The sequence below is a fragment of the Homarus americanus genome, unplaced genomic scaffold (assembly GCF_018991925.1).
Source record: "Homarus americanus isolate GMGI-L3 unplaced genomic scaffold, GMGI_Hamer_2.0 scaffold1024, whole genome shotgun sequence".
In the NCBI taxonomy this organism is placed as follows: Eukaryota; Metazoa; Arthropoda; class Malacostraca; order Decapoda; family Nephropidae; genus Homarus; species Homarus americanus.
In genome coordinates, this window is record NW_024715228.1 from 134541 (window position 1) to 158893 (window position 24353).

General features: G+C 36.9%; 1 protein-coding gene across 1 annotated transcript in view; it reads left to right on the plus strand.

The window, feature by feature from the left end:
* Positions 1–19760, plus strand: part of LOC121855018 (Golgi to ER traffic protein 4 homolog) — a 50494-nt gene extending 30734 nt beyond the window's left edge. Inside the window, exons 5-8 of the mRNA XM_042349855.1 lie at positions 1360–1498; positions 3102–3248; positions 12983–13134; positions 17379–19760. Coding sequence (XP_042205789.1) covers positions 1360–1498; positions 3102–3248; positions 12983–13134; positions 17379–17494 — 554 coding nt within the window. The 3' untranslated portion in view covers positions 17495–19760. The remainder of the gene's footprint in view (positions 1–1359; positions 1499–3101; positions 3249–12982; positions 13135–17378) is intronic.
* The last annotated feature ends 4593 nt before the right edge of the window (positions 19761–24353 follow it).

Below are 24353 nucleotides of genomic sequence, written 5' to 3' on the forward strand. Positions count from 1 at the left end.
CACAACTGCGGCGGTCGTAAGTCGAAGTAGTCGTAAGTCGGGGTCTAGCTGTATACACCTTGTTTTTGTACTTCTCCTTAGTCTGGTGGTCAGGTCAGATGGTCAGGTGAGAAGGCCGGGTCACCTGACCATCTGACCTGACCACCAACCGTTGTGTGCTATTTAAAGATTAGTAGGGTCATTACCTAATACCTGACCATTGTGGACCTGGTCTCACCCTCCTCTGTATATATACACCTTGATTTGTATTTCTCTCTCTAGTCTGTACTCACCCCTGAAGATGTGAATTACACGAAAGCGCTTGGGAACTTCGTGTTTTCTTCTTTCCTTGTGGTTATCAGCATATATATATATATATATATATATATATATATATATATATATATATATATATATATATATATATATATATATATATATATATATATATATATATATATATATATATATATACATACATACATACATACATACATACATACATACATACACATACATACATACATACATACATACATACATACATACATACATACATACATACATACATACATACATACATACATACATACATACATACATACATACAACATACACATACATACATACATACATACATACATACATACAAACAGATAGATAGATAGATAGATAGATAGATAGATATTTTGGGGGGGGGGGGATTTGGTTTTTATATAACTGCATTATTTTGCCCATTTTACACTCTTACAATGGCATCAAGAAGACCATCAACCAGTTCCCATTATATTGTTTCCTCAAAATGTTGACATCATTTGCTCTTAATTGCATAAAAATTGCAAATATCATGCAAGGTTATTGGTATGTTAGTCAAAAAATTCCCATACACCAAGGTATAAAATTAGCCAGTAACTTTATTTTTTATTGATATTATGCAGGTGTATAGGTAATTATTTAAAAAAGTAGCCAAGGAAAATGCCCAGCTGTCTTTCACCCTCAATAACTCTGGCTTCTACCTCGGCCCCTCAAGACAACCCACTTGCCCCTCACTTCTACCATTCATTCCTACAAATCTTAGTTGGAACTGGATACAAGGATGATAATTTAGTTGAGAATATGTTACATAAGAAAAAACATTTAATGTGTAAAAACCAAAGCAAATTGCATTTCACAATGACAGGCTGTGCAAGTAACTGTGCCCTTTGGCTGCTTGCTAATATATAATAGAAAGTTATTAGTTGTCTAGAAATGTATGAATTGTCAACAGCTGAAATCAGTGAGACTTGAATTTTTAAGTTTTTGGTGTACTTGCAATTTTTGCAGAGTATTTAATTTGTAGTGGTGTACAGTAGTTGATACTAATGCTGGTTTACTGTGCAGAGAAAAACTATGGATCAGCACGTTACCACTACCTACGGTCAGAGGATGGAGGGGGCTGTGCAAACATGCTGGTGGAGTTGCATTTATTAAGAGGCTACCCCTCAGAAGTGGATCTTTTCCTAACACAGGCTGTTCTCCAGTAAGTGTTGATATTCCATTTGTTTCTAAATATTTTGTTTAAATATTGTATACTGTATGAAGCATATCATACTTAGTTAACATGACAGTAAGACCAAGATGACTTCAATCAATTGGAGTACGTACTGTACTCATATCTGAGAGTTGGTGACCACAGTCCTCCACTCTAAACATTCCTGGGCTGTTTTTACCAACCCCCCAAGGTCTTGTATCTCTCTGGGGACCCAGTTCCCAGTTTTTTAATTAAATTTTTCCATCCCAGTCTCTGCATTCCCCTGGCCGTCCTGCCCTCAACTTTACCCATTATTATTTCTGTTATTAACCTATCATCCCTAATTTTATGACCAGAGTACAGTGACCCCTCTGTTAACGAACTCAATCCGTTCCAGAAGGATGTTCGTTAACCGAAACCATTGTTTCAATGGGTTTTTGGGTAATTGGTTCCAGCTCACCGAAAATTTCCTAAATTCAACAAAAATGGTAGAAAAGTTCACTTACTTTGAGGTGTGTATGTAGAAGGCTCCTGGATGATGATGATGATGATGATGGGATTTAGAATGGGGGTGGAGGAGAAGGAAAAAGAGAAGGCATTGGGGTGGAAGAGAAGTCACCCCATGGCGCCATTTCACCCATAAAATTTTAGCTCTCTTGGTGTAATTCAAGATTATTTTCTTTAAATCAACACTGCACTGCATTATATATTGTCAATATGTAAAATATATTTCAAAATGACCAATAATTTGCTTGGAAACACAGAAAAAAAGCATTTAGTTGAAGAGAGTCTCAAGCAAAATGTTACCTCCAGTGAAAACAGAGAGAGACTAACTCCTGTTGTGCTGTGTTAAGAGGCTGGATGCCACACATTAAACTAGTCACTTTACCTTCAGTTATGTTCAATAATTGTTAAAATGACTAAAAAATTGAATATTAAACTTTTAAAATTATTGAATAGTATAAACTTCTTGATATTTACTAAAATAGTAAGGAATTTAAGCCCTAGAACCGATTAATGTATTGGCGGACTGATACTAAAGCTGGTTGCCCGGTCAGTGCAAGCGAAAACATGTTGAGGTCGGTTGGTAAGAACTTCGTTAACCGAATTGTTTTTCGTTAACCGAATTGAAGATCCTTATGGAAGGCAGTTCGTTAATCGAAATTACGTTAACCGAGGTGTTCGTTAAACGAGGGGTCACTGTATATTATTTTTCTTTTTCTGTACATTTCAATATTTCTCTTGAAGTTTTTGCTAATTTTAGTACTTCTTCATTTCTTTTCCTGTCAGTGTAGCTTATTCTTAGCATTTGCCTGTAACACCACATTTCAAAGGCCTTCAAACTCTTTCTGGTGTCTGCTGAAAGTGTCTTGTATTCTGTGTTGAGAAAATTATTTGTCTGCTGTCAGTTTAAATGTGAAAATATCACTTCACTCTCACACTTGCTTTTCCCCACTTCCTATGAATGTATACAACATTTATTGCATAGTCTACTATTCTGACATCAGAAAACACACTGAGCATTGTACTTTAATTGTGGGGAGTATATAGATTTGCTCTGTATGCAGAAAGCAAATTAAACAATGCTAACAGGTGATGGGATGTATTGCAGGTACTTGTGTCTGCAGAAGAAGGTGGCAGCATCAGAAGTGTTTGAGACATATACCAAGAAGCACCCCAATATAACCAAGCAGCGGGGACCGCCCTTCCTACTCCCTCTCCTTAACTTCCTTTGGCTCCTTCTCTCTACTATTGAAAGGTCAGTTTCAAGAGCTTAATGAATTTATTGTACAGTAGTCTGATATTATTGTCAGCAGAAAGAAGTTCGTTTTCTGGTAGTAACAAATGGTTGATTCTCAACAGATAATTTATAGACTTTGTTGTTTATTATATTGTAGATTTTACCTTTTTTATACTGTTCTTATGTACTTTCCTTTTTCGTTTTGCTTCTGCCTCCCTGATAGTCTAATTGTTCTACCTGTATTTGCATCAGTTTGCTTTATAGATACTGTACTAAACAGGACTGACTGATTAAGAGAAGTGTTTGATCATCCATTGGTAACATTTGTCTTTATGGGGTTTTCCTCATGGTTATTCTTAAGTGTGGCAGATGACCATTGCCTCTGCTAAAGGCACAGTTCACATATGATTTTATTGGCAAGTTAAGACAGGATAAATGTATTTCACTCATATATGTTCGCTCACTTATGATCAGCCCTTCAATCCTAGGACACTGTATGTATGTAGGGTGCTACAGAACAACCAAGTGCTGATTGAATTCGTTTTGAAATGTCAAATTGAATAGATCCTTCACTCGGCTAGGGGAACAAGAATTCAAACTCATGATTTGTGGGTACGTAATTACAATTGAAATAGATTTAAGGAATATTAATTCTTAAGACTATCTTATAGCCCAAATGTTCACTGATACTTCAAACATGTGGGTAATTTAATTTGTATTGCTTATGGTGATTCATACATCAAAAGGAAAACAGAATCTTGTGGGTTACCTCTTTGTCACTTACCACTAACAAAATAGGATGTTACAAACTCAGATCCTTCTTTTTCCACTGGAAATTGTATGTTAAGGTTTAACTGTTATCTTGAACATTGTGCATTGCTGGTGATTGATATTTATACCATATACTGTATACAGTGATCTCTCGGTTAACGAGCGCCTCGGCTAACGAAATTTCGGTTAACGAATTACCTTCCATAAGATTCTTCACTTCGGTTAATGAGCAATCCCTCGATTAACGAATTCCTTACGAGCTCCCCTCAATATGTTTTCGCCTGCTAACTAGCTGTAGTATTAGTCCGCCAATACAGTAATCGGTTCTAGGACTTAAATTCCTTACCATTTTAGTAAATATCAAGAAGGTTGTGCTATTCAATCATTTTAAAAGTTTTATATAAAATTTTTTAGTCATTTTAACAATTATTGAATATAATTGAAGTACAGGAAACTAGTTTTATGCGCGCCAAACAGCCACTCAACACACCAAGCTTGGCGTCAGTTTGTTTACAGGTTCAGAGGAAGGAACATCTTGTTTGAGACTCTTCAACATAAACGCTTTTTTTTTTTTCTGTGTTTCCAATCAAATTATTGGTCATTTTGAAATATATTTTACATATTGATAATATGTAGCGCAGTGCAGTGTTGATTTAAAGAAAATAATCTTGAATTACACCAAGTGAACTCAAATTTTATGGGTGAAATGGCAGCATGGGGTGACTTCTCTTCCACCCCAATGCCTTCTCTTCTCCCTTCTCCTCCACCCCCATTCTAATTCCCATCATCATCATCAACCAGGAGCCTTCTACATGCACACCTCAAAGTAAGTGTACTTTACTGCATTTATTTTTCGTTTGTATGTAATTTTCGGTGAGCTGAAACCAATTACCCAAAAACCCATTGAAACAATGGTTTCGGTTAACAAATTTTTCGGTTAACAAGCAACCTTCTGGAATGAATTGTGCTCGTTAACCGAGGGACCACTGTACTTGAGTATACAGTGAACCCTCACTATGCGCGGTCAATTGAACCCACGGAGGCCCGCGTAAAGTGAGAAACGCGTAAAGTGAACAACATAACATATGGGATTAAATGAAATAGAGACCGGCTGACCCCCAAACTCCACTTTTTCCGACACAATACCTATGTTCTAGTAAAAATAACATCTTAATTTTATGATGGTACATGCACACAATTAATACTTAAGAGAAATAGAGAAATACAGTCGCCAAGTTAATGTCCATTCAAATAATGGACTCAACTCCCTCCCCCTCTTCTCACACTCCTGGCTCTTCACTCTCTGAAAAATGTTTGGGGGAAAACCACTAGATTTTAAGGTACAGTGACCCCTCCGTTAACGAACTCAATCCGTTCCAGAAGGTCGTTCGTTAACCGAAAAGTTCGTTAACCGAAACCATTGTTTCAATGGGTTTTTGGGTAATTGGTTCCAGCTCACCGAAAATTTCCTAAATTCAACAAAAATGGTAGAAAAGTTCACTTACTTTGAGGTGTGTATGTAGAAGGCTCCTGGATGATGATGATGATGATGGGATTTAGAATGGGGGTGGAGGAGAAGGAAGAAGAGAAGGCATTGGGGTGGAAGAGAAGTCACCCCATGGCCCCATTTCACCCATAAAATTTTAGCTCTCTTGGTGTAATTCAAGATTATTTTCTTTAAATCAACACTGCACTGCATTATATATTGTCAATATGTAAAATATATTTCAAAATGACCAATAATTTGCTTGGAAACACAGAAAAAAAGCATTTAGTTGAAGAGAGTCTCAAGCAAGATGTTACCTCCAGTGAAAACAGAGAGAGACTAACTCCTGTTTGCTGTGTTAAGAGGCTGGATGCCGCGCATTAAACTAGTCACTTTACCTTCAATTATGTTCAATAATTGTTAAAATGACTAAAACATTGAATATTAAACTTTTAAAATTATTGAATAGTACAAACTTCTTGATATTTACTAAAATAGTAAGGAATTTAAGCCCTAGAACCGATTAATGTATTGGCGGACTGATACTAAAGCTGGTTGCCCGGTCAGTGCAAGCGAAAACATGTTGAGGTCGGTTCGTAAGAACTTCGTTAACCGAATTTTTTTTCGTTAACCGAATTGAAGATCCTTATGGAAGGCAGTTCGTTAATCGAAATTACGTTAACCGAGGTGTTCGTTAAACGAGGGGTCACTGTATAGTAATAAATAATACCTCAAACTAAAGTTAGGATAATATAATTGACATTGCTGGATTCCTTGTAAGACCAGGAATATTTTTAATATAAATGTCATATATTTTGCACAAATGATAACATATTTACTCAGAGTAAACAAAATACTTAAAGTAGATGTAAAATTTGTATGTCTAATGCAAAATCTATGATGTTTATATTCAAAATGATCATCAAATTGTAAGAATTCCACCAATGTAAATTATATTCTGGCCGGGTAATTTGTATGAATTTTATGAGCTAAAACAAATATCTTCAGTTAATAAAAAAAAAATATTCTTCACGACACTATCTGTCAATCAAAGTACCCCACCTTGCCTCCCCCCCACCCTCTTCCAACCGAGCCAGATGGTCGGTCGGTCCCCCCCACCCCCCACCAACCCTCCCTACCAGAGAAATGTGTGGGAGAAACCAGAATATTTACCTTTTTAGTAATAAATAATACCTCAGACTAAAGTTAGGATAATTTAATTGACATTGCTGGATTTCTTGTAAGACCAGGAATATTTTGAATATAAATGTCATATATTTTGCACAAAAGATAACATATTTACTCAGAGTAAACAGAATACTTAAAGTAGATCTAAAATTTGTATGTCAAATGCAAAATCTATGATGTTTATATTCAGAATGATCATCAAATTGTAAGAATTCCACCAATGTAAATTATATTCTGGCCCGGTAATTTGTATGAATTTTATGAGCTAAAACAAATATCTTCAATTAATAAACAAAATATACTTACCGAAATACTATCTGTCAATCAAAATACCCCACCTCCTCCCCTCTTCCCACCTGCTCCCTGGGTCCCTCCCTCCCTCCCTACCCCTCACCCCACCTTCCTTCCCTACCAGAGAAATGATTGGGTTATAACAGTATATTTACATTTTTAGTAATAAATAATACCTCAGACTAAAGTTAGGATAATATAATTGACATTGCTGGATTCCTTGCAAGACCAGGAATATTTTGAATATACACTTCATATATTTTGCACAAAAGATAACATATTTGCTCTGAGTAAACAAAATACTTGCATTAGATCTAAAATTTGCATGTCTAATGCAAAATCTTTGATGCTTATATTCAAAATTATCATCAAATTGTAAGAATTCCAGCAATGTAAATTATATTCTGGCCGGATAATTTGTATGAATTTTATGAGCTAAATAAAAAAATTATTCTTCACCCGCGTATATGAGTAGATGCACCGCGTAAAGTGGGAATTCCGGTTCTGGCAGGGTACCGCGTAAATGTAGAAACGCGTAAAGTGAAACCGCGTAAAGCGAGGGTTCACTGTAGTTCAAGTTTTTATGGTAAAATTTGTATGTAAAAAGTAGGGGATTGAACTACACACATGTAATATTTTTGAGGTGTTAAAATTCATGTATTTTTGTGGATCATTTACAGTGTATGATAACTACCCAGTACATGTTCGTGATAGGCTAACCTTGCCAGTAAGCTCCTTTAACCTGGGCTTACCCACTGTCACCCTAGGTTCTTTCTTTAAGTTGCTACATGAAAATCGAAGCCTCATTATATATGTTGTTGTAAGTCTACAAAACCTGATACAAATGAAAATTTACAGATAATTTTGTTTTGTTTGCATCTACAGTAAAGCCTCAGATAACAACGATTCGTCCAACAACTTTTCGTATTTGAAACCCTAGATAATTTAGGACCCAATTCAGTTTACATCCTTATTTCATTAGTATTTATGACCAAAATATAATAAAAATAAAATAAAATTACATTTTCATAAAAATAACTAAATCCCGATATGTATTATAGGGTATATATAAAAAAAATTACTAAAAAAAATGAAGAGCGCCTTGCGCAAAGAAGTTGCCTGGCTAATGAGTGGTAAAATATAGTCAGAGCTTGGCGGGCCTTTTGTTTTCATGCATCTGGAACATGAACTGGAGAAAAAGTTTCTCAGGTTTCTTACAGCATTTTTGCATCCCTATTCAATATGAGCAAGTGATGATAGTGTTGTTTCAAAAGCTAATAGAAAGTGTCTAAGCTTAGCCGAGAAACTAGATGTGTTAAAACGATATGAAAAAGGCGAGAGGTCTGTGGATATTAGTATATGGAGCAAGCAATGAACATATTTTCTCAAGTGGATCCATTAACAGTACAAAGCATTAAAATTTAAATAAATGCAAATGACCTCTACATAAAAATGTAACAGGAAAAAAAAGCAGCTGTACAAGGTTCTTTGGACAGCTTTATTATTCAAAGGCCTAAACCATCAACTTCAGCTACACCATCAAATTCAGAATCATAAGCAGCTTCAACATCAACTTCAGGTTCAGTAACAGTTTCAGCAACAGCTTTATGGAAAGCTACAGCTTCAGCATGAGTTGAACCTGATGACTTCGTCATCTGAGTAAAAACTCGCACAATATTCATTGGTTGTCCTTATGAGCAGTAAATAAGTGTTGCTTTCATATTCTTACGTAGAGAAATGACGATATGTTTTCATATGTACGCACTCACATACATTGGCGTTCCCAATCGTCTCGCTGTATTTCTTTACTATTAGTGGTTAGCTACTTCTAGTGTTCATTTATTAACATTAAATAACATTACTTAAAACATACATACAGGTATTAAATTTTTTTACATTAAGTTCACTGCACCTACAACCAGGGTCTTATTTTCTTCAGTTTCTTCTGTAGAACCATTTTTTGGGGCCCCTACATCCTGTGCAAGGTGAAGCGCAGAAGCATTTACAGCGCCCAACAGGGAAGCATACTAAGTTCATGCTTGCCTTTATGTCTCATGAGTTAAGGGCGTAGAAGCCTGAAGAGTCATAGGTTTTTTTGTCAAGGGCGTAGAAGCCTGAAGAGTCACAGGTTTTTTTGTCAAGGGCGTAGAAGCCTGAAGAGTCATAGGTTTTTTGTGAAGGGCGTAGAAGCCTGAAGGGTCATAGGTTTTTTGTCAAGGGTGTAGAAGCCTGAAGGGTCATAGGTTTTTGTCAGCAAGTTATTGGAAGCTCCAACAACCTTCCCTGAATACGAATTCGCAACTTTTCGATTTACAACAGGTACCTACTTTACTGCTAGGTGAACAGGGACCAAGGGGGCTAGGAAGTGTGTCCAAACAACTTTCTACCGGCCCGGGAATCGAACCTGTGACATCTCGCTTGCGAGGCAAGAGCGGTACCGCTCTACCACCGGCACCCCTGTAGAACCATTGTCGCTCACAAAAACAACTCCGTTTTGTCTCCTCATGTGTGTTTTAATATTCTAAGTATTATTAATGAATTCCATTGTTCATTTCACATTTGTAAACATTAATTCAATCAAATACATAGTCAGTAATAAACAATAATGAATCTTTTGTGGCCCAACACCACTCTTATTACATCTTATCACATCAAGCTGTCCCTAAAAGAGGGGCAGCACAGGAGGAACTATCCCTGGGGCGTTTAGGCATGATTGCATAACACACGAAGTCGGAAATAAAAGAAATCCATGAAGTTGGAGACACATGGTAAGTATAAATAAGTGCAGAGAGGTGGAAATGAGCCAGAGGCAGCACGCAGAACCCTATCGTGACAAGAATTTGCTCCACGTCTACCTGCCAAATTCAAAACAGCTATACCACTCTTCTCTCTATTGTTGGATCTCTGGGATATCAACAAAACTTATGGGGCACTTCCCCTATATGTAATCATTGGTTGTGCAAATCGGCGATAAATGGGTCATCAGTGTGTACCTGTACTATAGGGGGCAGGGAAAAAACACTTTTATTTGAGTTGCAGGCTGCACTTTTCAGGCATCGTTTGTATGGCTGTAACAAACACCTGTGCAAAATTTCATGCCATTTCATGCATACTTACCCTGCCGCATCGCGAACGACTTTTTGTCAACTTTTAGTGTATACCAAAAATTAGGTGTCATTTAATGTTTTCCAGGATAATGATAAATTTTACATGGGTGACATCGATTTAATTCACATGTTATTTTACAGGTACACCGTATAGAAAATCATTACAAATTCATATTGAAATTTTTTTTTGTGCGGAACCTTGGCATCATTTTCCTAGACAATAATCTTTGCCTAATATATCCATCTCTCGATTCGTATCCCGTCACTTCAGTGCAAGCTTCAGTCATCACTTTTATGCCTCTCTCGACCGCCTGAGTGCTGTTTGGCCACTTGGGCACCACTAATGGTGTCTCAAGAATGTCATTAACCTGTAGATTTGACAGAGAAGCAATGTAAGGAGGCTCAGTCTTGAGTTCATTCCTCCAGTTAATCATGGAATGATAGTTTTTTGCTTGCCACTTTAGTTTCGGAGTCACCACCTTTCTCATGTTGACTACAGGAGGCACATCCTCATTCCCATCTCCATCTTTACCCTCCTCATCAGTATAGTTTAACAAATTCTCGTCAACAGCAGCATCAGAATCTTCCTCCTCCTCTTCAGATCTGCCAGTGCATTCTTCCTTTTGCCGATTCTCCTCTCTAATTTTTCTTATCATTGAGACAGATTTTTCTCTAACAGTCATGTCCTCATCTGCACACATACCAAGAAGAAGTTGATCTGTGTGGGCGAAGTATGCATTTCTCTGGACAGCCTTCTTCACTATCGTCTCCTCCTCACTATTCAGGTGTTTCATATATAGCAGGGACTGGAATACGTTCCTTGAGCTGTGTGTTACGTAAGGGTGTATCTTGATGTAAAACCACATTGGCGCACTGAACTTTATTATTGTAATGACAATTCTTTTCAACTCATGGCTGGGTCTTGATGTTGCTACATACAGCCTGAGGATTCTACTCCATAAGGTGTTCCACCTTGACACACAGGGAGGACCTGGCTCAATAGCAGTCAAGTCATCTTCAACAACACCTGTGATAACTCCTTTACAAATCCTATACAGGTATTTCTGATCCCAGGACAGATCTTTCTCCACTTCATCATTAAACACAGGGAAATCAGGGAAACTGACTGGCTGGAAGGTGACAACTGGAAGCTCAGACAAAGACTCCTTGATCTGCTTTCCAATGGGACCACGCCAATGCTCAGGACCACTTGGTTTACCATCATAGTGATAAAAAACTGCGCGGAAAGGCAGCTCATTTCCGTGAAGCTGACATATGAAATAATGGAGCGGGTGACCAAGTAACATTTCAAGATGATGAATGACTCCATTTTCTGATCCTACATTTACATTGGTTCCATCACAACCAACACACACAATGGGCTGCTGGGTTAGATTTTTCTCCACCAGAAACTCGTGAATAGTTTTGGCAATCTGCTTTCCGTGTCCAGTCTTGGGAGTCACATGTGTGAGATATTCATTGCCAGGCTCAACCATGATGACATAATGATCTTTCACCATCATCCTCGAACTCCATTTCTCGGTCTTCTCATTCTTTATCATCACACGAGTGGCGGTCTTCTTACCATCAAAATAGAGTGACGTCAAATTATCTAAACTAGCCATCTCAATTTCTTGCCTCTTAAATCGGTATTTTTGTCTCGCATCCCGCAGCTTATGTGGTCCAATAACCTGACTCTTGTCATCCTTTGTGATAATGCCATAGTCAGTTAAGGTGGCAGTAGCAATGGCAGCTCCAGCATAATCACTAATCAAGTATCGGTCACAAGCGGCAGCCAGTGTAGGGAGTCTTGTCCGGTTCTGTGAACTGGTGTCTGTCAGAGCCCTTGGATCAGGGACAAAATCAGCATCAGTATTGACGAGAGGAATATCTCTTGAATCATCTGAATTATCCTCAACATAAGGAATATCTCCAGCTACCAGATATCTATGTTTTTGCTCAAGCTGTCTCCTAACTCTGTCCGCATCATGCTTCTCTCTTGCCGTCACTCTGTCCCACATCTTCGTCACTTTCATGTCAACCCCTGCAATCTTCATCTTCCTATCACCTCGCTGGTCAAGGAGAAACTGCACCTCACGTTTGGGAACTTTTATAACACAATTACATGCCAGGTGATATCCGTCACACTCCTTAACTATGCACCTCACATCCTGACAGGAGGCAAGGGGACAATAACAGCTACAGATATCAAACAACTCTTTCATTTCTACCTGAAATGCAGCTTTTTTGCCTACATTCTTGTTCTTATTTAGTTCAATTTCTCTACTGTACAATTTTCTCAACCTTTCCTCAATAGTTTTTTGGCTAAGAAGAGGAACATTCTGCCTATCTCCAATTGCTTTTTCCAATATTTCTGAACAGTCCTGGGCGGCCATCTTTATAATCATTGAGACATCTGCAAACTTTCCGTCATCACATTTATATCGCCAGCAGTTCTTTAACATCTCGCCTTTCGAGGGAAGTTTGTCCACTGGAAGAACACTTGCAGAGCCAAACAATGCATGATCTGTGGCTGCCCTCGTTAATACACTGAACAGAACATTGCACCGCCACAGCGGCTGTTTGGCTAGTACTGTAGGTAAATTTAAAAATTTCAGTAGAAAATGCGGCAGACTAAACCTCGACATATCAGCTTCAAATTTGGCATGGAGTCTTAGATTTGTATAAGGAACAATGCCTGAAGAGTGCAGCTTTGAGCAAAATTTCACTGCCCCCTACTGTACTATCTGGTAGTTATAAATGCAGTATGATAAAATTCTTATAAGTTTTCTTTTTTATTCCTTCTATATTTTTATTTTTCTGTTATGAATATACATCATTGTTCTCTTTTCATTGTCTTGTACAGTAATTGTGTATCTTTAATTATTTGAAAGTTTCCTTTATTCCAGTGGGAAAGTGACATACTTCACAGTCTTGTGTGAACAGTACCAGCCAAGTTTAAAGAGAGACCCTTCTTACCGGGAATATTTGGATCGTATTGGACAACTGTTCTTTAATCTACCAGCTCCTAGACCCCAACATGGTCCTGGGGGTATATTTGGTGAGGAATAATAAATAAATTTAGACATAGATATAAATTTTAAAACAGGTTGGACACCGCTAATCTGGGACCTGATAGTCCAGCAGCTTCAATTGTTCGGGACGGTGTCATAGCTTACTTTTAGTGGTTATTGCCTCTATTTTACATTTAAATACTTATAATTTAACCCTAAATATGCCTCCTAAGAGACCAGCAAGCAGTGGAAGTGGTTGTAATGCACAGAAATGTAAGCATGTGACATAACTATTTTAGAAAAGACTTATCCGAAATCCTTGGGGCCAGATGCATTTCGGATTTCGGAATTTTTTGGATTTCAGAATGGTTAGGCTATTTTTTTTTTTTTTTTTTTAGGGATCAACCCACCCAGGCACAGGTCACTGACCCACATTGGGCCCTGGGGGGCTAAAATATTATAATAATAATTATAATAATAGAAATAATAATAATAATTCATAAGTCTAGGTTGTGTTCCTCACTTTTGATCTTTTTTTCAATTCTTGTATTTCTTTATTATTTTTATTATTATTTTATTATTATTATTATTATTATTATTATTATTATTATTATTATTATTATCATTATTATTTTATTTTTGTGTATTATTTATAATAAATTGTATTTACTATGTATTTACTATGATTATTATATTATAATTATTATTATTATTATTATTATTATTATTATTATTATTACATTTTCACCCCCAGGCCCTGATTTGGGTCAGTGACCTGTGCCCGGGTGGGCTAATCCCTATTAAAAAAAAAAAAAAAAAAATCTCCACAAAAACTTTCGGTTTTCTGAATTTCGGATAAGGGGTTGTCAACCTGTAATAGTAAATTTTTTGCATTACTGTATATTGCCTTTTTTTTTACCTCGGCTTCCATGGTTTGGAATTTTTGCTAATTCGGAACTGGTCTGGTCCCAAGCTTCCCGGTTTAGCGAGGTTCAACCTGTATAGACTACTGGGTAAAGTGCTTTAATTACTTAAATATCATTGAGAATGTTGTGTTTGTCATTTTTGCTAATCACAGTTCAGGATGCAATCATTTTGCCAAATTCTATAATAGGTATGCTAGGCCTCACCATTTCCTCTAAAGCTTCCGCCCGAAAGCTGGGAATGCTATGCAGGTGCCATAGCTAATTCACTCCTGAGCAGTTGCTTCAGGTTGATCAGGGAGGATTCATACGTCTTGACTTGGAGTACTGCTCTCATATTTAGGGTGGTTCTTCTGTACATTTGTTAGATAGGGTGGAATCAAAGGCATTTCATTTTATTAACTCTCCTCCTTTAGTCGATAATCTGTCTTCCCTTTCTCTTCGCTGCAATATTGCTTCACTCTCTCTTTTACAGGTACAGTATTTTAATGGGCAATGTTCAGTGGATTTGTTGTCGTGTGTATTGCCGGCAAAGCAGGGGGCTCGTAACACTTGTCTTGCCTGTGGTGCCTACTGTTTCTGTGTGGATATCAGTCACACTAGAGTATCCCGTTATGGTACATCCTCTGCCTTCTTCTGTGTTTCCATCATCTTACTATCTGTCTCACTTCAAAAAGATGGTTTTCCAGCATCTTTGTGGTTTAGATTGTCATTTTCTCTTCTCATTTTTATTATTATTTTTTTACTCTATTTTTTTGTCCCCCAGGCCCCATTGTGACTTATGCCCGGGTGGGATATTCCCCGCAAAAAAAGAAAAAAAAAAAACGTTCTGAGAATGATGACTGCTTTGATCACATTTTAAATTTTAAATTAAATGGTTGGAATGGGTCATCATTTGCTTTTGTTGAATATTGTACAGTATAAAGGTTAAGTTGAAAGCCGTATGATTGTTTACCTACCAGTTATCTAAAAGGAGATGAACATTCTTCTTTGTAAAAGATGTTGTCAAACTCTGAATCAAATTCTTAAAAGCATCTTGTGCTTTCATCAACATAGCCTTACAAGTCATTTGGAATAATGAGATGAACTTAAGGGGTAGCCATAAGTGTGGATTTGGGTGGAAAATGTGGCCAAAAGTGACCTGGATCTGATGGTAAATTGCTTAAGACCATAAAGGAACCGGGAAAACTTCATATTCTTATGACAAAAGAAAGTGAAATTTTTTTGTAATTAGTAAATTGCCATTTAGTTGCAAACCTGACTTGACTTATGCCTCCCAGGCTAAGCATCAATCACACAGTGTAATCACAACCACATGAATATACTCGGCCAATCATTGCACTCCATCGTTCTCTCAGGCTGTACTCAGCAGCATAAGACATCTGAGGACCTATGGGGTTATGTATATCTTCACACCCTGTTTGCTCGCATTTTGTTTTTGGTGATTGAATGCCTCTGGAAAGCTGCTGCTCAATTATGTCACAAAATTTTGGTACATAGGCCAAAGTTTTCTTGTAAGTAAGATGGGCATGGGAGCTGAGAAAAGTCTCTGAAGTCCTGTGATGTTATTGGAAGTTACCTTATGCTGTGATTCATTGGCTTTATTATGGTGATCAAGCTGGTACTTTTATCCAAGTTAGACCATGTGGTGGTTAAGGGACCAGCTAGCCATGGTGTGTGGCTGGTATTTGGATTTCTGTCTTAATTGGTAATTTGAGCTTTTTTCATTTTCCTTATTAGCTGCAGTATCACTAGAAGGCTGCTTGAGTCACTTTTGGAGTCATTATAAAGTACTGACTACTGCACTAGTACACGAGTCACAAACACAGAATGGAAGTTACAAAACATGGAACATGGTGACACTCTTAGCTCAGTGGCATATGATGCTGCTCTTGCCTCCAGTGCATATTCAAGGTATCTGGCAGAAGGGTACTAGCTGCATTGCTCTGTCAAGGGTGGCCAAACAGTGGCTCTTTGACACTTAATGTGCTGCTCGTGAAAATATCTTGGCTGAGCTCCTTTTTGCATCATAATCAGTATACCGTAAGCCAATAACTTGAAATGCCACTACGAAACAAATTACAAAGACTTTTCGTATCATTATCCACCTAAATCAGAATGACGGAAAAACAAGCTTTGTGAAATGGTATATGATTAAAATATCTTTAATTTTATTGATTTGCTTGTTTTTCTTTTATATTTTCCTCCAAGTTTTGACTAATTGTTTACTAAAACAAATAAATAAAAGTAAAAATATTTTAATGTTATTTTCGCCCTTTTTTCCTTCAACAATCCCAGTTTATGTTACCGAAATGCAGACTTGCATATTTTTCTGGGATATGCCCATAGTTCATTATGTGTTAAAGCATGCTCATCACTGTTAAAACAAACATCACTCAAAATTTTGATAACACTTGGTATATATTTGTACTCTTGATTATTGAAACATAAAATGTATCAATTTAAAAACTACTTACATTAGTAAATATTACTGTATACATGTATTTTTTAGTAATATATGCATTATAATTTGGGTAATAAAATGCATATGGAACACTAAAAACGTGTGTAAATTTTCTTCATGTCTTGCCGCTCTCGAACATCTGAAGATAATCGTATATGGGTCTTTGGTTAAGCAAGTCTGGCCACCCCTGCGCTATGCAGTGACATTTAATTAGGGATAATGTGCTCTGTGGAATGCATGGGAGTGAACTGGTAATCTTATATTTTGGTTGAAGAGAAAATGGTTCTGCAAATGGAACCACTTTTATCTTATGGTTTTTGTTTGTTTTAAACAGCAGCACCTACCGGTATATCATTCAGAGACCCTATCCTCTTATAACTGATGGATGCAGATGGAAAGATAACTGTCTTTTTAGAAGAGCCATTTAGATTACAACACATGGACGTATCGTACTTAAGCCATCCACTTAGATCATAAATGGGAGTTCAGAATAATTTTATTTTATTTTTTAAATACATTACATAGTTGAAAATAGAATGTCTTTAGTATTTGGGCCTCCTTTTTTTTTTAGGTGAATTAAATGTGCCCCAGTGTTTAGGCACTCTGATACACATTTTTTTTTTAATTTTATGTTAATACAGTAGTGGTATTTGATTTTTAAGGAGTTAGCTCTGGAACCCACAGCTATAAAAAAATCTTTTATAGTGCCATTTTTATTAACCCATTTAATGGGGCTGGTCTGAATTTCAAGTGAACTCTCATTGAAACACTTGACACAATGGCCTGATGGATAGTTCATGAAACATCAATGTAAATGATACATATTTTGACATCTTATGCTTGTCTGTTAAAGCAAATGTTTAGTTACTGATGTAATATTTTTCCATATCCCCCCCCCCTCCAGGTAATTTGCTTCAGGGGCTACTAGGTGGAGGTCTTGGAGATGATGATTCTGAAGATGAAGGAACAATGGGTGGCCCATCATCTTCACAACCCATGGCAGCAGAGGAGCTGGACTAATGTTGTCTTACTGTAGGACTCTAAACTGCTTAATATTTCGACTTTAAGCTATTGTGGGTACAACACTGCACCACCTTCAATAGTATATATATGACCTCCATTTTCTTTTGTACTACTGCCATTGATATTGAATATACTATTTCATGATGAAGCCCTATTTAATTTAGGGTTCATTTTGTAAACATAACATTAACATTGGCATACTTCATAAGATTTATAGAAGAAATTTAGTTATAGGAATTTGTCATTTCTGAAAAGCGAAGAGTCATGCTTATCCTTTCTAAAATTTACTGTCTTGGATAGTATTTATGCATAGGTATTCTCTGAATGCAGTCAGGGAGGTTATGTTATGCAGATTTGAATTCAGATTCATATCTGATCATAGAACTCTGAAGTGTGTAAATAGTGAGAAGTTACTTAGACACCTTAGATTTTGCTACCGAGACCAAACCATTGTATAGATTACAAGAATAGATAAAATGGTTTCTGTGTACCAAATTTTGATGCAGAGTTTTGTAATATATGCCATTTAAAGAGATATTACATATTTAAATGTTGAATGCACTACCCATATGTTTCTCAAGACCAGTAACAATGTGCTTCAGATCAGCTGCTAGATTTTATTAATAAGTGTCCCATAGTTATTGAGTCAAGGGGGGAAGATAATAAGCAAATTTTTGTAACTATCAGTTAAAAAAGTCTGAGACATTTCGATTTCATTTATGAGCTGAGAATACACACATTCTATATAATTCATGTAAGGAAGGCATATTTGTTTTTATATTGTAAGTAAATTAGTGTTTTGGGCTGAGCAGTCAGTTCATAGAATGAGTGTACTAAAATGTTTATATGTGGAGAATGCAAAAATCAAGTGCAGAATGTGGAAAGTGAATTGGGTGTTGGGGGATGTTTTTTTTTAAGTTTGGCAATCAGCTTTAAGTCAGCAGACCACTCAACCTAGGTGTAATTTCAATACATATATGGAATAGCCAAAAATTAATATCTATTTTTTCTATTAGGTGCATCACAGGAGCTTGATTTTGCTATTACTGTACTTTGTCATCCACACACACACTGCTTTTTTTGGCATCCATGTCAACCTTAGTGCTACAGTTTTTGTGAGTAGGCTTGACACACAGGTTGCGGTGGGTCTTTATTTTCAGTGGTTCCTTATGTTTGTTGTGAACACTTAAAAAAAAATTGATAATAGACAAAATTTCCATATTAGATGACGTGATCACAGATGGTATGTTCTTTGTTTGAAAGTCATTTAGTAATAAGACTTGTCCTCATATAAAAGATGCAGGACACATCATCACCCTTATTCAAAGCACTGGTTCATGATACCAACAGATAGACTTATACAGGTTTACAATAAACTGTGAGTATTAAATGTAGCTGTTTGCAAAGATAGTATTATTTAACAATTGCAGTAATTAGACTCATAGTCTAGAACCTGAAATGGTTGCAGTGAATTGAGACAAGAAAATATAATTTAGTAATGCCAGGGCATGTGTAAAGATAATCATCTAGGTGCCTGTATGCAAAGTACATCTGTTTGTCCAGATGATGCAGTTTCTTGCATAAGAGGAGGATGGCTTTTTCAGATGTTCTTTATACACTGGTCAGTGGACATCACATTGTTAATAGACTCCTCAGCAGTGCTCATAAAGAGTTGCTGAAAAACTGTGCATGCTGGTTTAGCTCCCACATGAGTCAGGTGGTTGCCTTCTGAGTCATATCCTTTTAAAACATTATTTGCCATTGTTAATAGTCCCCTTTTTCATTTTTCTAACCCAAATGTTATTGTTTATTGATGAATATAATACGGTCATTCTGTGTGAAATCAACATACTGTACTTTGGAAGCAAAATATACGTGACTAATTTTTATTAGAATTTGTTACACATGCATGACCCATTAAGACGTACAGTACAGTACATACAAAATACACAAACAGATTCTGTTTCTGTTAACTTCAAAATACTGTACAAATTTTTATCTGAATTTTGCCTAATTATAGGGCTTGGAAATGTGTGATGATTTCATAGGGAATTACCTCAGTGTAACAATTTCCTTATCTTCTCTTTTCCTCTTGTTTTTGTTTCATAGATAATTCATGAATGCAATTTCTCCCACTCACCCTTTTAATTTCATACATTACCCTTTAAATGGTAATATTCTATCTCTCCTCCTTGTGTCATTGTTTAATTATTGCTGCTACTATAAGTATCAGAGAATGTGTGAATAAAATGTGATTTTGAAATATAACTATCCTACTTTCATCCTGGTGTCATTGGAACAAGATGGTTGACTAAGGTGAGGACAGTTGGTGATTATCATGTCACTCAAATTCATTACCTGATGGAGTAAGTGACAACTTCAAGAAAAAAAATGGGCTTGTGGTACAATATGATGGTACAGAAAACTCTCAATATTGGATATTCCCAGTAACGGATGTCTTTTTTTATTATCATTAGCAGACTAAATCTGTTAATGGTAGTAATAGTTTTATGTTGATAGGGTCAGGTGGTGCATCAGAGCTTGCCAGAAGCAGTGTAGCTAAGCATCCCAGCCCTTGGGACTCTAGTCCCCTTATTTGATGCTGTATGTACTGTCATTGGTTCAGGGATTTCAGTCATTTGTGTGCTTTTTAGTCTCTTTCTGCATCTCATGCTGTAGTGTTCTTGTGTATTTGTGTGTGTGAAACACCATTGTGGAGTGTTATTACTGTTTTATATGTGAGAGTACAAGAACTAAGTGTCAATACCAAAATATATTACACTGACTTGAAAAGGATAACAACTGACTAATTCATTGCCTCTTTCCGTCCTTTTCTTAGTCATTCGGGAGCCAGGTGAACACGTTCAGAAGCTAGCTCCCCACGTGTGAATGGGTTTCTTCATGCATTTCCGAGGCCTCTCACACCAGTTGTGCGCACCAATGATACTCCTGAACACTAAGAAAAGGGTTGTTTTTGTTTGGCACTGCAATAGGAGGTATCACCTGTGCCAGACGAGTATAAAAAAGTAGGTACCGTAGCCCCATAATTAAGGGAGGATAGATTTGTGTATGCAGTACAGTATAGTCTCGGTTTACGCGGTTGGTCATTTACACGGCACCTGTCCAGATGCGCCAATTATTAGTTACGCGGTACATTCCTGAATTTACGCGGGAAGCGGTGCGGACAAGCTGCGCGCTAGGTCGCTCTTACGTCACCGCTGACATCAGACGACGTTTTGGACTGTGATTTGGCCACGCATCCTTACCACCAACGCACCCCCTCCACCGAGCGCTGTGATTGGTCTATTTAACCTTGCCTGCCCAGTCAACAAAACATTACCGAGTTTTTCACCCAACAGCCAGCCCAAGTCGGTGATAGTGAGGATATGGACTTTGAGGGGTTTGACAAGGAGGCTCCACTAGCCTCTGTGGTGGATATTGATACAGGTGATACAGATGAGGGCCAATAATCTGCCCTCTGCCTCAGAACCAACCCCCATCCCTGTGTGCCCAGCCATCTCTTCTACTAACGTAAGTGTTAAAAAACCTATTGTTATTGATATTTCTCTTATATATTAATTGTGTGTGCGCATACCATCATAAAATTAAGATGTTATTTTTACTACAACGTACGTATTGTGTCGGAAAAAGGGTAGTCTGGGGGTCGGCCCAGTCTCTATTTCAATTAAATCCCATATGTTCTGTTATTTCGTTTCGCATTATACGTGGACCTCCACGGGTTAAATTGACCGCGTAAAACGAGACTATACTGTAGTACAGTACTGTATTGTACAATGTTCATTTTATTTTGTTATCATTTTACCACTTATCAGCTTACTAGCCATATGGGCAGTTGGTCTATCTAGTGTTAGTTCAAGAGAAAACCGGGGTCCAGGAAACCGATCATGTTTGGCAGAGTCACACTGGATAACACCCATCTCACGTGTGTCCAGGCTGAGCAGGACTCAAATCCTTGACATACGTATTGGTGAGAGAGACATGTGTAACCACTGTACCAACACAGTATAAGATGTGCATTTTGATGATGAGGAATGACGTGAAACTTTATTGTATTGTGCATACACAAGGGAAAAAAGAACAAATCCTGTTTTGGAAATCCTTCCATTAATTGATAGAGCTGGCATGAAATAGTTCAGTATTGGGAGGGTTTACTGTATCAGTAGACACTTTATTGTGATTCTTTGGCTACAGTTCATGTGCTTGCTACTAGGCTGTATTTCTTTATTTTGTTTGTCATCCTGCTGGGCCAGGTTGGAATGAAAAGTTTCGTGGATAATAAGATTTCATTTAGTGTAAATCCATTAATTCCGATTACAAGTACAGTACAGTAAAGCCTTCGATAACAATGATTCATATTTAAGACCCTGGTTAATTTAGGACCCAATTCAATTTATGCCATTATTTTCTTCGTATTTACGACGAAATTAGAAGAAAAAGTTACATTTTCATATAAATAATAACTAAATCCCGATACGGGTATATATTATAAAAAAAAAAAAAAAGCCTTGCGCAATGAGGCTGCCGGGTTTATTAGTGGTGATGCCAGCATCACTAGTATAAACAATTGCAGCTGGTGGGCCCTTTGTTTTCACGCATCTGAACAGAAAAAGGAGAAAAAATTTTTCAGGTTTCTTACAGCATTTTTGCATTCCTATTCAACAAGAGCAAGAGAGCAAGTGCTGGTTCAAAAGCTAATAGAAAGTGTATAAGCTTATCCAAGAAACTAGACGTGTTAAAAATATATGAGAAAGGGTGAGAGGTTTGTGGATATTATATGGAGCAAGCATTGAATATGTTTTCTGAAGTGGATCCATTAACAGACCAAAGCATTAAAATTAACAGGGACATGAAAAACACAAACGACCTCTACATAAAGATGTATACTGTAATGAGAAAAGAAAACAGCTGTGCAAGGTTCTTTCGACAGCTTTATTATTCGAAGCCCTAAACCATCAACTTCAGCTTCACGATCAAATTCAGCATCATAAGCAGCTTCAACAACAACTTCAGGTTCAGTAACAGTTTCAGCAACAGCTTTATGGAAAGCTACAGCTTCAGCCAGAGTTGAACCTGATGACTTCGTTATCTGAGTAAAGACTCGCAGTAAATAAGTGTTGCTTTCATATTCTTACGTAGAGAAATGACGATATGTTTTCATATGTACGCACTCACATACTTTGGCGTTCCCAGTCTTCTCGCTTTATTTCTTTACCATTAGTGGGTAGCTACTTACAGTATATTGTTCCATTTATTAACTTTAAATAACATTACTTAAAATGTACATGTATTCATTTTTTTGCATTAAAATCACTACAGCTACAACCAAAGTCTTATTTTCTTCAGTTTCTTATGCAGAACCATCGTCATTCATGAAAACAATGCCGTCTTGTCTCCTCTTGTGTGTTTTAATATTCTACGTATTATTAATGAATTACATTGTTTCTTTCTCATATATAAACATTGATTCAATCAAATTCATATTCAGTAATAAACAATAATGAATTTTTTGTATATATTCTTAAGAAAGATGACTATGTTTCCTCGAGTGCGCACGTATACATTGGCGTTCCACTATCAGTCTCACCTTTTTTCTTTAATATCAGTGGTTACTTCTACTGTACATTAAATAACATTAATTAAAACATACACATTTTTTACATTAATTTTACTGCATCAACAACCAGGGTCTTATTTCTTCAGTTTCAGATTGATAACTGACATTATGGGTGTAAACACAGACAAAAACAATGGCATCTCTTATCCTCTTGGTGTGTTTTAATATTCTATGTATTAATAAACTGTATTGTTCATTTTGTAAAAAGATAAATGACTCGGTTTCCTTGAGTGTGCACTTATATTTTGGCGTTCCCAATCCATCTCACTTTTTTTTTCTTTGCCATTAGTGGTTAGCTACTTCTATTGTTCCATTTATTAACATTAAATAACATTACTTAAAACATATATATTAATTTTTTTACATTAATTTTACTACAGCTACAACCTGGGTTTTATTTTCTTCAGTTTCTTATGTAGAACTATCGTCCCGGACGCCCGGCTGTAAACACAAACAAAAACAATGGCGTCCCATTTCCTCTTGTGTGACCATATTATTATTCTTTATATTGTATAAGGTGTAATCAGAAACATTATTTAAAGAATATAGTTTGCAAATTTTATTAATTGTATTGTTTTTTGGGGGAAAGAGGGTAAAAATCCACACAAAAGATATGAAAAGGTCACACTTGGGAATGCATCTCATTATTATTGCTTTATTGTAATGGTAATTAATGATTCGCGATAACACGATTCACCTTACATGGCAATACTGGAAGACACATTAACATTGTTATTCGAGGCTTTACTGTATATACGTATATACAGGTACTCCTCGACTTACGACAATCTGGACATACGATTGGTGCGGTCGTATAAAAATTTTTTCAAATTTCGTATTTTCTAGCACCGAAACGTTTCGGTCCCGTACGACAGCGTGGTCTGGGCCGCCTCGTGGTGTACAGCATCCACGCTGTAGCCTGCTCAGTTGGTGTTTGGCCGTCGTTGTCGTTAGTGATCGTGCTGTGTACTGACAAAATTTTCGTTTCTAATTCCCTTTAAATTGACTGGCAAGCTTTTAAGGAGGAGCTAGATCATGTCATCATGAAGGGAAATTATTTGCCTGATCAAATATTTAATGTGGATTAAACTGGCCTATTCTGGAAGCGCATGCCAAAACGGACATACATCCACAAAGAGGAGAAAACCATGCCGGGATTCAAGGCATTCATGGACCGAATCACACTTCTGTTGGGGGAATGTAGCTGGTTTCAAAGTAAAA